The sequence below is a fragment of the Lycium ferocissimum genome, chromosome 3 (assembly GCF_029784015.1).
Source record: "Lycium ferocissimum isolate CSIRO_LF1 chromosome 3, AGI_CSIRO_Lferr_CH_V1, whole genome shotgun sequence".
NCBI lineage: Eukaryota > Viridiplantae > Streptophyta > Magnoliopsida > Solanales > Solanaceae > Lycium > Lycium ferocissimum.
In genome coordinates, this window is record NC_081344.1 from 2,252,353 (window position 1) to 2,269,415 (window position 17,063).

The window sequence follows — 17,063 nt, forward strand, 5'->3', positions numbered from 1 at the left end:
TACTAAGTCGTGCTCTGATTTATGCTATTGTTGTATGTTCCATGTTTTATAATTTAATGGCCTGAGAACTGTGTGTCTCTTTTCAATAATTCATTGCCTGATATTGCAAGTGGATAGTAGTGTGTGCCTCACTGTTCCGGAATCTAATGTTGTGTAGAATACACTTGCAATTGTGGACCAGATGCATCTTCTTTAAATGAAAATACGAACTGCGGGCCATATCCAAGCCCTCGGGAAAATAAAAAAAGGTTTCCTGTGTGGCATGCAATAGCTTTCCTTGGGGAACATGGCATGTAAACAGACCAACTCAGGATAATCTTAATCTTTTAACTTCATTCTGCTCAATGACCTAGGAATTTTGCTATGCTAACCAGTTAAGAAACGGAAAGCTTGTTCCTAAGTTGTGCGTTATTTTTTAAATATTTTTTCATGTTCCTGATTAGCATGTTTACCTTTGCATAATTACTTCAAGTGGTTTATACAACCTGATTATAGTGATTATTCACCTGCAAAAAGTTCTTAAGCTCAGGAGACTTAACTCCTCGAGGATGTACGTGTTGATGGTACCTATTGAACACTTGCTTGTGTCTAAAGAAGTTCAAAATTTCTTTATTCTATATCGAAAAAGCTCTAGCTATTGAGCTTTGTTGCTAAATAATAGAATTCCTTAAATGTATTGATGAAGTATACCACATACACATTATTGTCAATTTATTTTAATCAAGACCTTCCAGCCTGATTTGTTTTTCTCCTTTCTGAGTTGTATTTATAGACATTTATCTTTCTTTTTGAAACTTCAAAATGAAGATTGAGATGCTAGAGACTGACATATTCTGAGTTTTAGATCAGCATACAGTTTCTGATCATTGTTTTTGTTTGACTTGCAGTCTCAGGACCGCGGCCCTCATGGTGTATATCGTAACATGCACCGCAGATGTATGTAAACTTCTTTTGGCATCTGATTTGGCTTTTGAAATGTTTCTTTGAGCTACCTCAGCTGATTCAATCTATTTTACTTGCTTGATTCTTTGAAACCAGTCCTCCTGTCCTTCATTTGCTTTTTCTGTTTGTTTGGGTGGGTGGGTAGGTGGTTACAAGAGAGTGCCCAATGAATCCCTTCCTTCCATCTGATCTGAACCAACAGTCACATGGTGATGATTCACCAAAGGGCAGCCTGGTGCACTAAGCTCCTGCTATGCGCGGGGTCCGGGTAAGGGCCTGACCAAAAGGGTCTATTGTACGCAGCCTTACCTTGCATTTTTGCAAGAGGCTGTTTCCACGGCTCGAACCCATGACCTCCTGGCAGTGGCGGATCCAGGATTTCAAGGTCCTGGGTGCTTGCTTTCAACGATAATGACGGTCGTCAAAAAAGGCAAACCAAAGATAAAGAAAAACTACTTTATTCAGGTTAGGAACTGATAATTTTCATCTTCTTTTTCTTTTTAGGCATTTTGCCACAATGAAGTTTGACAAATTAGAAAGGAAAAAAAAAAAAAAAAAAAAAAGCAAGTAGTGAAAGAAAAAGTCAACTGGTAAAATAAAAAACAAGAATATGCATTAAAAAAATTCAGAAACAAAGCAATGAGACACAGAAATAAGAACCAGCACAGTATCCAAAATAACCTTAGTGGAGGGTCGAACCCCCAACCTCACGCAAACATGGAATTTGACATTCCACTTCCAAACCAAAGCACCCAACAGCACATTTGTGCAATGGGTGCTTACCAATTCTATATATCTATTTTTCAGTTTTATATAGAAATATATACATTCCGAGACGGGTTTAATGGGTGCTCGAGCACCACAATTTTCTATGTGGGTCCGCCTCTGCCTCCTGGTCACATGGCAACAACTTTACCAGTTAGCCAAGGCTCCCCTTCACTTCTTGATTCACCATTTGTCAACCATCTTGTCATACCGGGTTTTTTCTAAAAAATGTGTGTGTGTTTTGGGCCGGGGGGGGGGGGGGGGGGTGGGAAGGCCATTTAATTGTGGTGCTTCAGCAGTTCATTGAAGATGAAGATTCAAATATCCCTGGTCATCTTGGGTTTGTGTGAACGTTGTATTAAGTTCACATTATCCTATCTGTCTTTTTGGACATTGTAGCAGTTAGATTCATGTTTGTCAAATGCATCTATCATTTTTGGTTGAGTTCCTTGTTAGTCGTATAGTAGTTCTCTCTTAAACACATGGTCTCCAGTGTCTTGGAATTCCTCAAGGTTTATTTTACATCTAACCGTTACTTTCTGAACATTAGATTAGTAGTTGGCAGATGAATTGAAATATAATCAAAAGCTGCCGCGAGTATCTGCTAATAATGATGTGCTGATCTAATCCACTGTTTAACTTTCATTCTACGTTATCTTTATTGTCATTCTTCATTGGTTTCTACAGGATTGGAAGGAGTGATTTGGGAATACTGCTGAGCTGATGTTTCTTGCAAGAATTGTTATACCGACAAATTTGGAGTCCATTTGAGAGTTTTGAAATGTAAAGCTAACATATGAATAATCTTGTTAAGTTCTTCGCAAGTTCATAGGATTGTCGAGTTAACTCATGCTAAGGGTTTTTGCACTTCATCATTACATATTTGGCTAACCACCCGGGCCCTTCCTGTATTCTCTGCAAATTTTGGCTATTTGTCTCCTGTCAAATATTATCTATTGTCGTGAATTTTCCGGACTTAAATAGTTATTTTTACAGATAATGCTCAAATATGCCATCGAACTATCAGAAATGGCTCATTTGTGCCACTCGTTAATAGTTTGGCTCATTTATGTCGTCGCCGTTACCAAAATGGCTCATCCATATCATTTTTCATTAACGGTGGTTTTACAAAACTAGATATGACACGTGGCATCAAATTATTGGTCCACGTCATTTAATAAAAAACCAGCTCAAAATAAATCCTAATTGAAATCAAAACCCGACCCGTTGACCCGACCCACCCAAATCCTATTCCTATTTCTCCCCTCCTCTTTCATTCCCTTTCATTATGCGATTAAAAAGCCTTAGTCTCACCTAGCTCCTCTCCTCTGTGTTGTTGCTATTGTTACTACTGTTATGATTAAAGTTTGGATCTTTTTACATTTCTTTGTGGTTTATGATTATGAAATTTCTAAAAATGGGGTTGTTTGATGTTCGATACAGGGAGGTCTTTTTTGGAAGTTGAGCAGCTGAAGCTAAGCATAAATGTGACCGCATTAATAAAAAAAAAAAAAAAAAGGACAGATGAATGGAAAAAAGATCAGTCTTTTATACTCTTGTTTCTAATTAAAGAACTGGTTATATAATAAAACCAACCTCCAAAATGAAAGGGAATGAAAGAGGGGGAGGGAAATAGGAATAGGATCTGGTTCGGTCCGGTCAACAGGTCGGGTTTTGGTTTAAATTAAGATTTATTTTGAGCTGGTTTTTTATTAAATGACGTGACCAATAATTTGATGCCACATGTCATACCTGATTTTGTAAAACCACCTTTAATGAAATAACATGAATGAGTCATTTTGGTAACGGCGATGACATAAATGAGCCAAACTATTAACGAGTGGTATAAATGAGTCATTTCTGATAGTTTGATGGCATATTTGAGCCTTTTCCGTTATTTTTATCTTGGCAAACTTTTAAACTCGTTCTTTTTCTAAGCTCAGAAACAGTCAAGCATGAACTCAACTAGTGAACAGAATCTTGCTGGCCTGGGATTTCTTGTAGATTCAACCATTATAATAAGGAACAATTTTAACAATCAAAAAAAGAAAAAGAAAAATTGGGTGACAATTGTTTCGTAGAATTAGTCAAACAGCCAACTTTGACTAACTTGGTACTAAGGTGTAATTGATTAATTGTAACACCCTTAAATATCCTTTAAATGAAAAAAGGGTCTTTACATGTCATATTGAACCCCTTAAGCGCCTATATCATGTTAGTTTTAGTGGGAGTTGTCGATTGGTTGTTTTCAAGGTATAGTCGATATCCACTTTCTATCAAACAAGTCAAGTTTAATTCATGTAAATTTCAGTCAGGTAAAAAGTTGACGTCCTAATAGTAACACAAGTTTTATGTGTCATGTGATAATGAAATAACGATTTAAGTTATCGTAGACATTGAAATTTTACGTAACCCTATAAGGCAAGTTCAATCAATCTTCAAACTCTATGATCATGTTAGGATTTCTTGGAGGCTACTCTATTTTAAGCCCTAACTTACGCCTACATAAAGGAAAAAGACATCTTGAATATCCTATAAATACTTGGATATTCACAAAGAGATCAAAACACATCTCGGAAATTCCATAAATCCGCATCAAAAGGAGGTCATCCTAAGTTCGAGAAATACGCTACTAACGGCCCTCGAATTACCAAGAAAATTCAGAGTATCCGCACTGTTTATCAATAAAATATTCATGTTTCTTTATATTTTGTTTGTGGTCGCAATTTATTTTCCGCTTATCAAAATTTGTTGCGTACTATCATATCCCATAATAGTATAAACTTCTTTTGTAGTGCTTATATAATTTATCGTGTGATGGCAAATTAGTTAGCAAGAGATATTACAAGAAAGACACTATCATATGCCACTACTCTAGTTACCTACTTACACACCCATGGTCATGATGATAAACTTCCTCGGTACATAGGAAAGGTATGCTCTCTTGGAGAATTTGGATTCTACTTAGATTTCGCTACTAAAATATTGTTTCCACCATGATAAGACATATATGTAAATGATAGGTTGGATTTCTTTTTCAATAATTTAGTCAATTAAATTTTGAGATATGTTATAGTGTGTTCTGCCATTGGATGTCTCAATGTATAACTGGTCTAGTCATGTCTTGAGAAAGATTATCAGTATTAATTCCAAAAAAAAATGAAATTAATTAAAATGTCTCAAACATTTATCGAGTTATCTGAGAGAAGCGCTTACGGTGCTTGTTCGTGTTATGGATGGATCAATAATCCTACTTGCTTATTGAGTTCTAGATAGATGATTTTCTGAGCACAAATATAGAGTTTGAGCCAAAGTTACTAGTTCCGCCAAAACGTAACTATAACAATGCCTCCCGCCCCCGCTCCCCCCCACCCAATCATCTTTTCCCTCAAATCCCAGATTGTCATTTGGTGGAAGACTTGTTTATCTGACCAAGTAGCCTACAATTAAGTACAACTGTGGGGAACATGTATACACTCCAACAAGCTTAATGTGTCTCATAAATGGCAATGGAAACGTCAATCTTCAATCGAGTACGGTAAAACGTGATAGACAGGTGCTTAATTATACTAACAATCAGGCCATTGGACGACTAATTCAAGCCTGCATATTCACAACTGAGGCTAATTGTTCGACCAAGTGATCTAAAAAATTTCATACAGTATATTATAATAATTGACTGGAACAAAGAATCTATCTTATTTTCCTTTGATCTTCCGCTCGTTGGCCAAGAAAGCTTACTATCTGTATTCAGCACATCTTTTTGTTCTGCGCGGCTCCACTAAGATCACTTCAGATTTTATCACGCTGGAATTGCGCAAGAACGTGACTACATTGATTACGTCAAGCAAGTCGGAACGAAAAAAAAAAGAAAAAAAAAATGGGTGAGGGGTTAGGAGAAGGAAACAACAAAACATCAATTTTCAAAACTAACATTACGCAGTTTATTAGTTGTCGTCAAGGTAGTCAATCCGTTCTCTATCAAACAAGTCAATGTCTACAGCCAATCAGTTGAACCACATGAGGGAAGTTGAACTCTTACAAAGAAATGGATGTTTCTCTAAAAATACAAACTTGATGTATCATGAGATACTAGTCTTGGCCTACACTAATTAGCAGAGAAATTATAAGATGATCAGCACCAACATTGCAGTTGATTTAACAATCTGCACTAGGCAATTTGTAGCTAATCAATATCGACTAAAGACGTAAAGATTTCACTGCATTCATGAATGATAGTATCCGTGACTCATCCTTTTGGATTTCGTCCTTTCCACATATGCCACTACTGACATCCACTCCATTGGGTTTAAAAGCAGAAAGAGCTTCACAAACATTCTCCGGGTTAATTCCTCCAGCCAAGAGCCACCCATGTTTGCTTCTAATTGATGGTAGCTTAAACTTAGTCCAGTTGAACCCTTTGCCACTGCAAAAGTATGTCAATACATTGTTGAACAACAGTAGTGGGTTCACAAACATTCTCAGACATCAGTATCATGCTTTTATACACTCGTATTTTGTCATATGACTATTTATATGCTTTACTTGCTTGTCCTTGTGCCGAGGGTCTACCGGAAACCGCCTCTCTGCCTCTCAAGATAGGTGTAATGTCTGCGTACATTCTACCCTCCCCAAACCGCACTTTGTGAGATTTCACTGGGTATGTTGTTGGAGAAAGGGAAGGATAGGGACGTGGAAAATTACGGATCGTGTCTAAAAACAAAAATTGAAATAACAACCACTGCATTTGAATTAACGAATTTCCAAAATTTTAAAAGATACTTTTTTCTTTTGGAAATTCCTTTTCCCAAGTGAAAATTGGCTGTGAGAAAGAAGGTATAATTCAGCTGCTTAGACCCAATTTCATTTCAGTAGAATCAATCATTAGTTTTCATCTAAAGACGCACATAGATAGGTAGATAAGGAATTTTATTTCATAATTTACAGTCCAACACTAACTGAACCTTAGCTATGAATTCATCCTCTAAAATGAATTCATTACTACTAGAGCTACTCTTGCTCTCATTACAATGTCACTGTTAAGTGGTTTGATTCCTATCACATTAGATTCGGTTGCTTAGTCGTGCTAAAGTTCCCAAAAAAAACAAGTTTGCTTTGGTATGAATGAATCCAAAAAAGGAGTTCAATAATACTAACCAAACGGAATTACATCTTTGTTATTTAGCTCAATATGGGATGGGATTAAGCTTAGTCCAAAAGAGAAGGTGTATAATTACATACACAGCCCAATGACTGGTCTCTTTGTGTGTGTATATAAAGGAGAAACTGTACCTGCCACCTTTGGCACTATCCACTAGAATCCAATCAACCAGAGAAGACTCCTCATCAGAAATAGAGTTCAAAAGGCCTCCCTCCTCATTTGCATTTAGTACGTACACTATACGTTTCTCCCCGACTAAAACTGGAAAAGCATCTCGAGAACCATTTCCATGAAGCTGCTCAATTTGAACATGTTGAGTATTGAAAACAAGAAATTCAAGATGGTGAAAGATGACAGTTCCTCACCTGCACCAATTCAAGGTCTGCTGCATCAGAGGCCCTTAGTATTGTGTCAGCATTATCATCTACAAACACCCCAACTGGCTGAGCTCCATATTCCCGCGCAACCTTTGAGATTTCCTTTGCAGTAGAAAGTGAAACGGAACGTTTTGAATTAGGCCATATGATCATACCAATAAAATTGGCTCCAGCTTCTGCTGCAACAGCAGCATCTCTAGCTGATGTAATTCCACACATTTTGACTAAAGTCCTACTTTCTGTTTGTCTGCTTGAGCCGAGACCACTGCTGACTGATTTAAGGTGCACATAAATCTGTTCCTGGTGGAAGTCCTCACTCGGGCTTCCTTTGTAGAATATACTTCTACATCCAACAGACCTGTAAAAAGAAGATTTGTACTTCAACCAGAATTCTGGACCAGTTTGGAAAGAATCTTAAGGAAAAATCCTATAAGTTACTTTTAAAACGCCTATCAATTGCAAATTTGCATCTTTTGCACATATTTGTAATAGGAAATAGAATAAGACAACGTAAAAAAGGAAGGCTTCTCTCTGTAAGATTTTAAAAAGCTCAAGAAAAGTTAAATAGTGGAAAAGCAAGCCATCATAAACCAAAGCTTAACTCAATTAAAAATGTTAGGTGTAAGCTTCCTATCCAGTCCTTGTAAGCTTCTCTCTTTGTACTATAAATAAGTGCAAAGAATACCATGTAATCCAAACTTTCACTTACCTTGACTTCCGGGAATGCCTACTACTCTTGGTTGAAGCTGAGTTCCCATGTTGAATACTGAAAAACAAAGAACCATGGCTAAGACCAAGTAAATTGAGACATTAACTGACACAATGTTATGTGCTCTTCGAACAAATTATTAAATTAAAAGGGCCTTAGAAATTTGCAGAAGTAGATGTTTGAGAACGTTAAACAAAGTTTAGCTGCTAAACAACAGCTCTTAGAAAAAGTAAATATCATAATGGCACGTCCACTGGGCTTAGAGCTTTCAGGGTGACGATATGCATTTTGATAGAGATCCAAAGCTCTTTTGCACACTACACGGAGGAACACCCCAGATATCTTTAATTTAAAGTCCATTAGTCTCTGATGAGATGACACTTGTATAAATGATAGTTTGAAGTTGTCTATTGCTTCTCATACAATACTGACACACCCCTGGTGCTCAGCCCTATGAGAAAGGTGTGTGTATAAAAGGAGGATATAGAGAAATATAAGTTAATGCAGAACCTGAGAGCATCTTTTCTTCCTAATTCTGTTCTACCACTGTAGTGCTATGCGAGAGAGGAGAGATGCCGTGAAAAAGTCCTGCTACTCATCAAATAAAGGAACGGGTCAAACAGAGGAATTGCTAAGACATTCTAATAACTAGACTAATCATCTTATACTAGCTATTCAACAAAGAAACCCTTTAAAACTGGCAATTAGCAGACAAGCAACTAAAATCCAGAACAATACAATGAAGTGGGAGGATTAGGACTCAAAGATCTCAGAATGCACAACATGAGCCTACTAATGAAGTGGCTTTGGAGATACAACACTGAGGAGCAAGCATTATGGAGACAGGTTATACAATGCAGGAATGAACAAATGGGTCACTGGACTACCAAACCAGTGAATACTGCGTATGGAGTGGGGAATTGGAAATCCATCAGGAAATTATGGGAGGTGTTTATAGCAAATACAGGGGTCAGGATGTGCAATGGGAAGAAAATCTCCTTCTGGAATGATGCCTGGTTAGGAAATGGACCTCTAAAAGACCAATTTCACAATCTGTTCGTTTTATCTTCTTCTCCCAATGCTACAGTTGAAGATCTTTGGACTCCATAAGGGTGGAATTTTCACTTTAGAAGGCTCCTTAATGACTGAGAGGTCCCTAGGGTCATTGATTTTCTCAGGAAGCTTGAAGGTTTTTCAAGCCTCAAGGAGGAGAAGGATTCTCTTACCTGGAAAGGTGGCACTGGCACCAAGTCTGTTTTCTCCCTCAAAGCAGCTTACAACTCCTTAACTGATATTGAGCAGATCGGTGACCCATGGCCATGGAAAGAGATATGGAAAGCAAAAGCTCTTTTCAAAGTGGTATGCTTTACTTGGTTCATGGTTAGGAAAGATAGTCTCATCCATGTCATCCATGATAAACTTCCGAGAAGGGGTTTCCATCTCAGTTCTAGGTGCTTTCTATGTCACCAGGAAGCTGAAATCAATGGACATCTTTTCTTGCATTGTTCCATCACCAGACGACAACTTTTTGCAGCTCTAGCTCGAATTGTTTGGGTGATGCCCCACGGTACTTTTGATTTCTTATGTAGTTAGAACGGTATAAAAGGAGAAACTTGTCACAAAGAGTGGTGGAAGATTGTTCCGCTTGCATATGGTGGACTATTTGGAAAGAGAGGAATGCTAGATGGTTTGAAGGCAACAGCAGTTCAATCCAGAAGATCAAGTGTTCTTGCATTTCCCAATTTTATTTTTGGTGTAAAGAACAGTTAGTAGGTGATGCAGAATTGTTACTAGACTTTTTGGCCTCATTGTAAGTTATTGTTAGGGGCTGTACTTGTAGATATGATATACCAGGCCTTCTTTTTGGGGTGCTGATGAATATAACATGTTACCAATTTCAAAAAATCCAGAATAATGCAAAGTAACATAGACCAACAAATCGTAGAGATATCCAGAGCGTTTCACTACATGATTAAATTCTAGAATAAGAAAAAAGTAAATATAAACATAGGATATCTTATGTCTGTTCGGAATCTAAGGGGTCGTTTGGTTTGGGTTTTAGAAGAGCTAATACCCACAAAAAAAGTCAGCATAAGCTTATAAATGGTTGGGATTTGAGGATAATTAATTTCCATATATAAAACAGCATCAATTAATACAACAACTGGTTGCTCCTTTTTGTTTTCCATATAAATAATACCTGCATAAGTCCAAACAGATATGGAATAGCGTGCTAGAAAGATGTGATAAGAAGTTGTCCAAATGGATTAAAAAATACTTGTCTTTGGGTGGGAGAGTTATATTGGTAAACAGTGTATTAGATTCATTGCCCACTTATATGCTGTCTATCTTCTCTTTACCTGTGAGTCTTAAGAGGAAGATTGATGCTCTCTGGAGGAACTTCATTTGGTAAGGGAACAAAGTAAAGGGGCTATCATCTAGTACATTGAAAAACTCTCACAATCAGTATAAAGGAAAGAGGTTTAAGAATCAGAAATTTGAGAACCACAAAAGCCTACTTATGAAATGGCTCTGGAGCTACCTACGGAAGAAACATGCTTTCCGGAGGAAAGTGATATGTGAAAAGTATGGAGATGAAGGTCATTGGTGCACACGTGTAGCGGTCAATTCCTACGGGGTGAGTGTATGGAGATCCATAAGATCTCTCTGGCAAACTGTTAAGATTAACATCAGCATTTAGGTGGGGAATGAAGCAAAGAATTCTTTCTGGAACGATGTCTGGTTAGGGAATTGTCCTCTCAAACACATTTTCCCTTACTTATACTACTTAGCTCAGCAGCCAGATCCACTATAGCTGAATATCGGAACTTCAGCTTTAGAAGACTTCTCAATGATTGGAAGATAACAAAAACGATTGTATTTTTCAAGCTCCTGGAAGTTTCAAAGGCTCAGTGGAGCAAGATGATAGACTGAATTGGGACAACAATTGCAGAGGAGTCTTCATGTAAAATCTGCCTATGAGACTCTAAACAACAATGCCCAGCAACATGGACCCAGGTCCCAGGGTATGGAAGCACATCTGGAAGCTGAAAGTCCCTTTTAAAGTGAGTGTTTTCTGTTGGTTGGTGACGAAGCAAGCTGTCCCAACTCATGAAAGTCTAATGAAGAGAGGCATGTTCCTGTGCTCTAAGTGTTTTTTGTGTGGCAAGGCCAATGAAACAAAAAACCATCTTTCAATCACTGCCAGGTTAAGAACAGATTATGGCAGCTATTCATGAGTATGAAAGGGCTGAGTTGGGTAATTCCAAGAAATAATACGGAGCTGATGGAAACTTGGGACAATGTAGTTGCTGGAACATGTCAGAAGAAGTGGTGGAGTCTCATTCCTGCATATATATGGTGGGCAGTTTGGCTGGAAAGAAATTCCAGATGCTTTGTAGGATCAGCAAATACTGAACGGAAAATCAAAATATATGTATATTTAGTTTTACTTTTGGAGTAAAGAAGCTTTTCTACAAGACAGAGAGTCACTAGTTGATCTCATAGAGTCCCTGTAACTGGTACAAGACCAGGTTTTTGGGTTTTTCTCTCTTGGAAGTCTTGTATCTAGGGGATGTATCTCTTAGCACTATCTCTGTGCCGAGACCTCTTTTTCCTGTAATTAATGAAAACCTGTTACCATTTTTTTTTTTTTTTAAAAAGGAATCTATGCATTATTTTATGCCGGATAGAATGTGAAATAAGAATGCCGAAATCAGTAATGCAACAACGCCTCAGTACCAAACAAGGTGGGCGCCAATATTAGTAATACATGGATTAAAAATGTTAAAAAGACAACGTTAACCCTCACAATAGGGAAAAAAGAATTATTTTATTTAAAAAGTAAATAAATATTTTAAACTATACATTGTATACTAATGTAAAAATATCAAACTAAACCCCCAAGAAATAATCCCTGCATTATGCAATCCTTGCATTACTGATCCCTACATTAACATTCCCTAGATGACTAATCCAGGCATAACTAAACCAAAGAATGGCTTAACGGAATTGAATGGAAGATTAAATGTACAAGGCCATTGATAAGCCAAGATGGGTTTCCTCTCTTTGAGTAATTTAAAAGGCATATCAAATGGGTGAGCTTGGTCATATATTTGGATGTTTATAGAGTTCAATCCTTCTAGAAGTAATCCTATCGACCTCGTATAACAGTGGTGGGTCATAGTACTTATGGAAGAAATGCATTCCAGTTGTTGTAGGACTGGTTGATGGAGTTGTGCTATTACTTGTTTTAGGAGGATTGGATACTACTTAAGTACGAAAGACAAGAAAGTTGTGCGCAGATACTGGTCACAGCAGTTGACATAGCTGAGAAAGTTCTTTTCAAGATAACATTTTCTTCATGGAGATACTAATTGACTCTCTAAAAAAGACTGATTTTCATGAAAAAGCAAGGATGAAGCTTGAGCTACAGATACTAAACTTCTAACAAATAAGTTAATCTTGACAGCTTCAAATCCAAAGGAAAGGAAAGGAATTTGCAGACTTACAAGTATATAGAAATGAATTGATGAAGTGCTAGAGATTGAGCTGAAGTTTCAAGATATAGAAGAGTCGGGCATGCACTATTCAAGGTTATCACTTCAGCAGAGATTTTGCATTCCTAAACTGATTTGTTGAATTTGTGAATGTGGAAGGTTGGAGGGAAATGGCTACAAGAACTTCTGAGATTCTTATTTGAACAATTAAGCAAGCTTGTTACAAAATGTGCGGAGTATCATTAGCCAATTGTACCTAGTACAAAATAGACAAGTTGTTTTGCTCAATTTGTAAAATAGATTTTTGCATTTCTCTTTTGATTTCTGCCTTAAGTTTCCAACATAGACATAAACTTCAGATAGACAAGCAGAGATTCCTGCTTCATCTAAGTTTTTGTTTTTAGCTCAGTGACTATTTGCCTTGAACAAACAAAACCCTTGTAGTTTCTGGTGCTTAGGAACTAGTATACCAGTTCTTTCCTCATGTTCTTGATTCTTTTTTTGGGCTTTAAACACAGTACAATTATAAATTTCCAGTAGACCACTGCATTCCAATAACTTCATTTTTTAAACACCACGTTTAATTGTTTTGAATTAGTACTCCTTTGTTGATTCAATAAATTCCAATGCATAGAAACTTAGAGCTTTCTATACATTCAGTTTTTTAGTTTTAGTAAGAGTCTAATACTTTAGCTATAGAAGCAGTGTTGTCAAAGGGGCGCTTAAAGCGAGCTTAAGCCCTGAAGCGAGGCTCAAAACATGTTGAGCGCTTCGCCTCGCTTTGTGTGCGCTTCAGTGTCATCATCAAGGCTCTAAGACATACTTTTCCTTGCCAATGAGCCTCTCTAGATGACTGACACTAGATAATTGATATTTCACTTTATCGTAATGTTTTTACCTAAGTTACTCAGACTCTCCAAATATGTTGCCGCACCCGTATCGGATCCTCCAAAAATACACTATTTTTCGAGGATCCGACACGCACCCGTTGATATTTTTGACGAGTCCGAGTAACATAGGTTTTTACAATTTCTTTGTCCATATATTTGTTATTCATGCTTATTGTTATTAGTCTTGGGCTAAATATATACTCCCTCCGTTTCAATTTATGTGAATCCATTTGAGGGGGTACGGAGTTTAATAAATGAGGGAAGACTTTTGCCATGTAAGCTAAAAATGTAGCAAGATCAAATAATACCCTTAAGGGCCCGCTGATTAATTTTCAACGAAAAGCTCTTCAAAGAATAGAGAGTCAAAACAAATCTGACAAGTTCATCTGAGATCTGAAGATTTTCTTTTCAAAAAACGTGAGGATTATTTTTAAAAAAAAAAAACGAACAAGGAAAAAGTCAAAAAAGAAAGAATGAGGGAAAAGCCAAATTTTGACACACATGGAAGAAGTTTGACAATTGTATAAAAATGTTGACTATTCAACGTAACAAAAAATGCAAAAGCTACTTGCTTTTAGAGTTAGTGGGTCCATGTCAGACTTCAAAAGAGAAGATGGTAGGGGCAATACTCAAACCAAAAAACAGGTCAGTCGTCTAATTTCATGTCTTCTCTTTGCAATATTTCTGTGCAGCGGATAGTATTTTAGAAGAAGTTAATTGATCTGTACAAAGGACTTAAACACAACTGCAATATATACTTAACATCTACAAGCTCTCAGCAGAAAAGGTAAAAGCAAATCCCTATACTGGAAGTTTGGAACTTGAGAGCAATAACTAAAAAGAAATGGAAACCAATATGAAAGTACTCAGTAACAGCAGTATGTGCATTTTATTTTACCGTTAAAAAACACATTCAACAAACTGCAGCCACCCAACGCATTCAAAATGCCAAGGCAAGAACTCAGGGGGTGGAACAGAGAGGGCATATCAAACATGTAAATATCACATTTGTTTCTTAAAAAATGCAACAAACTAAAGTATGACATGTTCCAATAAGGCCAAGGATATTGGAGGAGTGTACATATTTCTGAAGTTGTCACTAAGACACTCTCAAGTCTCAAAACAACTAGAGTTGACTATGCCTTCAAAAATTAGTTTGTTGATCTATTTATTCATTTGTGTATTGCTGCCACTAGTGTTACAGGCCAAAATATAGGGGTCTATGAGATCAAGAAAGGAGATTTCTCTGTTAAGGTTACAAATTATGGTGCCGGGATCATCTCCATTTTTCTTCCTGATAAGAATGATATGTCCGTCTTTTACCTAATCAATCCCATATTTTGGGAAACATATTCCTATTTTTACATATGTTACTGTTTCAGTTTTCTTTACCCTCCCCATACCCCCGTGTGGGAATATACTGGGTATGTTGTTGTTGTTATTGTACTGTTTCAGTTTTCTTGATGTGTACTGTTTTCTGTGAGTTTTTGAAGAAATCAGTCTTATCTTGTCGTACTTTTTTCCAAGAAAAATAGATGATGTCGCTCTTGGATATGACACCATTGAGGAATACAAAGTTAGTTTGTTCTATTTTAGTCATCTATCTGAATTTGCTCTTTTCTAGAAACTTTTTAGCTCATTTTCTCATTGAGGTAAAGATTAAGAAAGAGAGTAACATATCTCTTTCCTTCCCTTTCTTGGATTTGCCTTCTATTTTGTTACATTTCACTTGGTTCTCTGTGAGTCGATAGCAATTGTGCCATGCTAAAATTCATAACCAATTATGAACCAAATCAATTTGTAGCTCTTTCCTAACAAACACCGTGTCTCAAGTCTATAACATCTAACTTAAACATCAATTTAGGTAATTAAAAGAACTCGTCTGGCTTCTTCTTTTGTTTAGTGAAAATTGGTCCTAATTTAAATGAAATTTCTGACAAAACAAATTCAACAAACATAGTAATAGTACAGAACTATGATTCCATTTTTATGTCGTTTTAGCTTACTGCACACCAAAAGGTATGCTTACTTGAGCTGTTGCCATTATGAAAATTCACGTTTAGAAGCATCTAATGCTCCTCTTTCGTGTTGTGATGCTTTATGGCTCATAGGATGCCCCTTAGCTAAAAACCAACCATATTTCTTATTTGTTCTTGTTTGTGTTTTTGTTTCTATTTATAATGTCCCCTTTCTGGATGCATTAATGAAAGTGATTTATGAAAGTTTTTGGATCAAATAAAACCTACAACCAAATGCAGTTTATTGCATACTACAACAAAACGACAACACATTGAAATATTCTGGAGCCAAATAAAGCGGAATGGATATTGAACAAACTATCTAGTTTCGGATTGAGCCATAATTGATTGGTTAACTGGAAGAGGAGGCAGCAACCAAATTTCACAAATGTTTCTCATCCAAAACTTTCAACTTGTAAAATATGAAAAATAAAAGGATGCTTACGTAGGTCCGCTCAGCCCGTTCCTCACACCATTCGTCTGGATCATCGGTGTTTTTGTTCTTCTTCACGTGAGTGATCATGAATGCCTCATCTTGAGGCACTGGTGTAATTTATTCTTTGGAAGATATATCCTTATTCAGCCACTAACTCAGTTTGCAGATCATGAAAGGAACATTGGCATGTCAATTTCACATTTTTATGAAAAGCCAAATCACCAGTTGCCCTATAGCACATTACATATCTATGAATGGAAGCAGAACTGAAATAAGAGAAAGTTATCAAAGAAATGCACTGTTCCAGTTTTGGTACCCGGAAAAGAAAAGAAAAAAGTATGGTGCACCTTTTACTACTTTACACATTTTCCATTTTAGTCACTCAAACACCATCCATGGCAAAATGCCAACTAAAAAAGAGTTCTTTAACACGGATGAAAATTCAAACAACCACCGATTTGTCTTTCCAAAAGCAACATCAAATTACTTTTCTAGCCAGCTTCTTCCCAACCCTTCACCCACTAGTTCATTTCTCTATAATTTTGCACTCAAGAATGGTGAAAACAGAAAGCAATTCAAAATTGAAATAACTCACATTGAGCCGTATAGAGAAGAGAAAAACAAAAACCAATTATTTTGCACTAGTTTACATGGTGAGCAAAATTCTTAGCCACAAAAAGAAAGAAAGCATACCTCAAATGGCGACGGCGACTGACAGGAACGGTGATGGTGATTACGGTTAGAGAGAGGCAGAGAAAACGTGAGAGGAAGAGAGATATAGAAATGTGAAAAACAATCTGAGTTTAATTTTATTTGACAAAGATGAGGTCGGTATCTTTAATTTTTAATTTTTAATTTAAAAGAATACCGACTCGGTTTATTAGTAATAATTTATAATATTTTTAATTAAATAAACCCACATCATGAGGTCGGTTATTTTAATTATTTGATTTTTAATTTAAAAGAATACCACGATGTAAGGGTGGGCATAAATAACGAAAATCGAAAAATCGAACCGAACCGAATGAATTCGGTTTTTCGGTTTTCGGTGTTTCGGTTCGGTTCCGATTTTTTTAAATAGAAAATTCGGTGTTCGGTTTCGGATTTTCGATTTTTCGATTTTTCGGTTTAACCGAAATATGTAAAGTATTTTCATAAGCTCCTCTCATCTTATGCATCTTTCCCTCATTAAGTAGTCGTTAACTAAACAAATACTACTAAGATTCCTATGGATTTAGGTTTATAATTCGTGCAAAAGAATGTCAA

The 17,063-nt window shown here is 36.7% G+C and overlaps 3 protein-coding genes across 7 annotated transcripts in view; 1 reads left to right on the plus strand and 2 right to left on the minus strand.

Moving 5' to 3' along the window:
- LOC132049226 (uncharacterized) overlaps positions 1-17,063 on the plus strand; it is a 39,599-nt gene that overhangs the window by 13,188 nt on the left and 9,348 nt on the right. For 3 of the 4 annotated variants that reach the window (XM_059439949.1, XM_059439950.1, XM_059439946.1), the window contains exons 11-12: positions 888-936; positions 2,395-2,673. In XM_059439949.1, the coding sequence (XP_059295932.1) occupies positions 888-936; positions 2,395-2,396 (51 nt within the window). In that variant the 3' untranslated portion in view covers positions 2,397-2,673. Of the gene's footprint in view, positions 1-887; positions 937-2,394; positions 2,674-17,063 lie in introns of those variants that run through there. The other variant, XM_059439948.1, reaches the window with a different exon arrangement.
- LOC132049227 (FH protein interacting protein FIP2) overlaps positions 1-17,063 on the minus strand; it is a 93,475-nt gene that overhangs the window by 7,624 nt on the left and 68,788 nt on the right. The gene's annotated exons all lie outside the window — the stretch shown is intronic.
- LOC132049222 (N-(5'-phosphoribosyl)anthranilate isomerase 1, chloroplastic-like) lies at positions 5,628-16,616 on the minus strand. 2 transcript variants are annotated; one of them, XM_059439941.1, is made up of 6 exons: positions 16,491-16,616; positions 15,807-16,027; positions 7,955-8,011; positions 7,234-7,603; positions 7,000-7,163; positions 5,628-6,133 (listed from the first exon to the last, which is right to left on the minus strand). In XM_059439941.1, exons 2-6 carry the CDS (start codon positions 15,848-15,850, stop codon positions 5,908-5,910), a joined length of 861 nt encoding a protein of 286 aa, XP_059295924.1. In that variant the 5' UTR covers positions 15,851-16,027; positions 16,491-16,616; the 3' UTR covers positions 5,628-5,907. The 2 variants fall into 2 exon arrangements, with proteins under 2 accessions (XP_059295924.1, XP_059295925.1); XM_059439942.1 differs by lacking the exon at positions 7,955-8,011.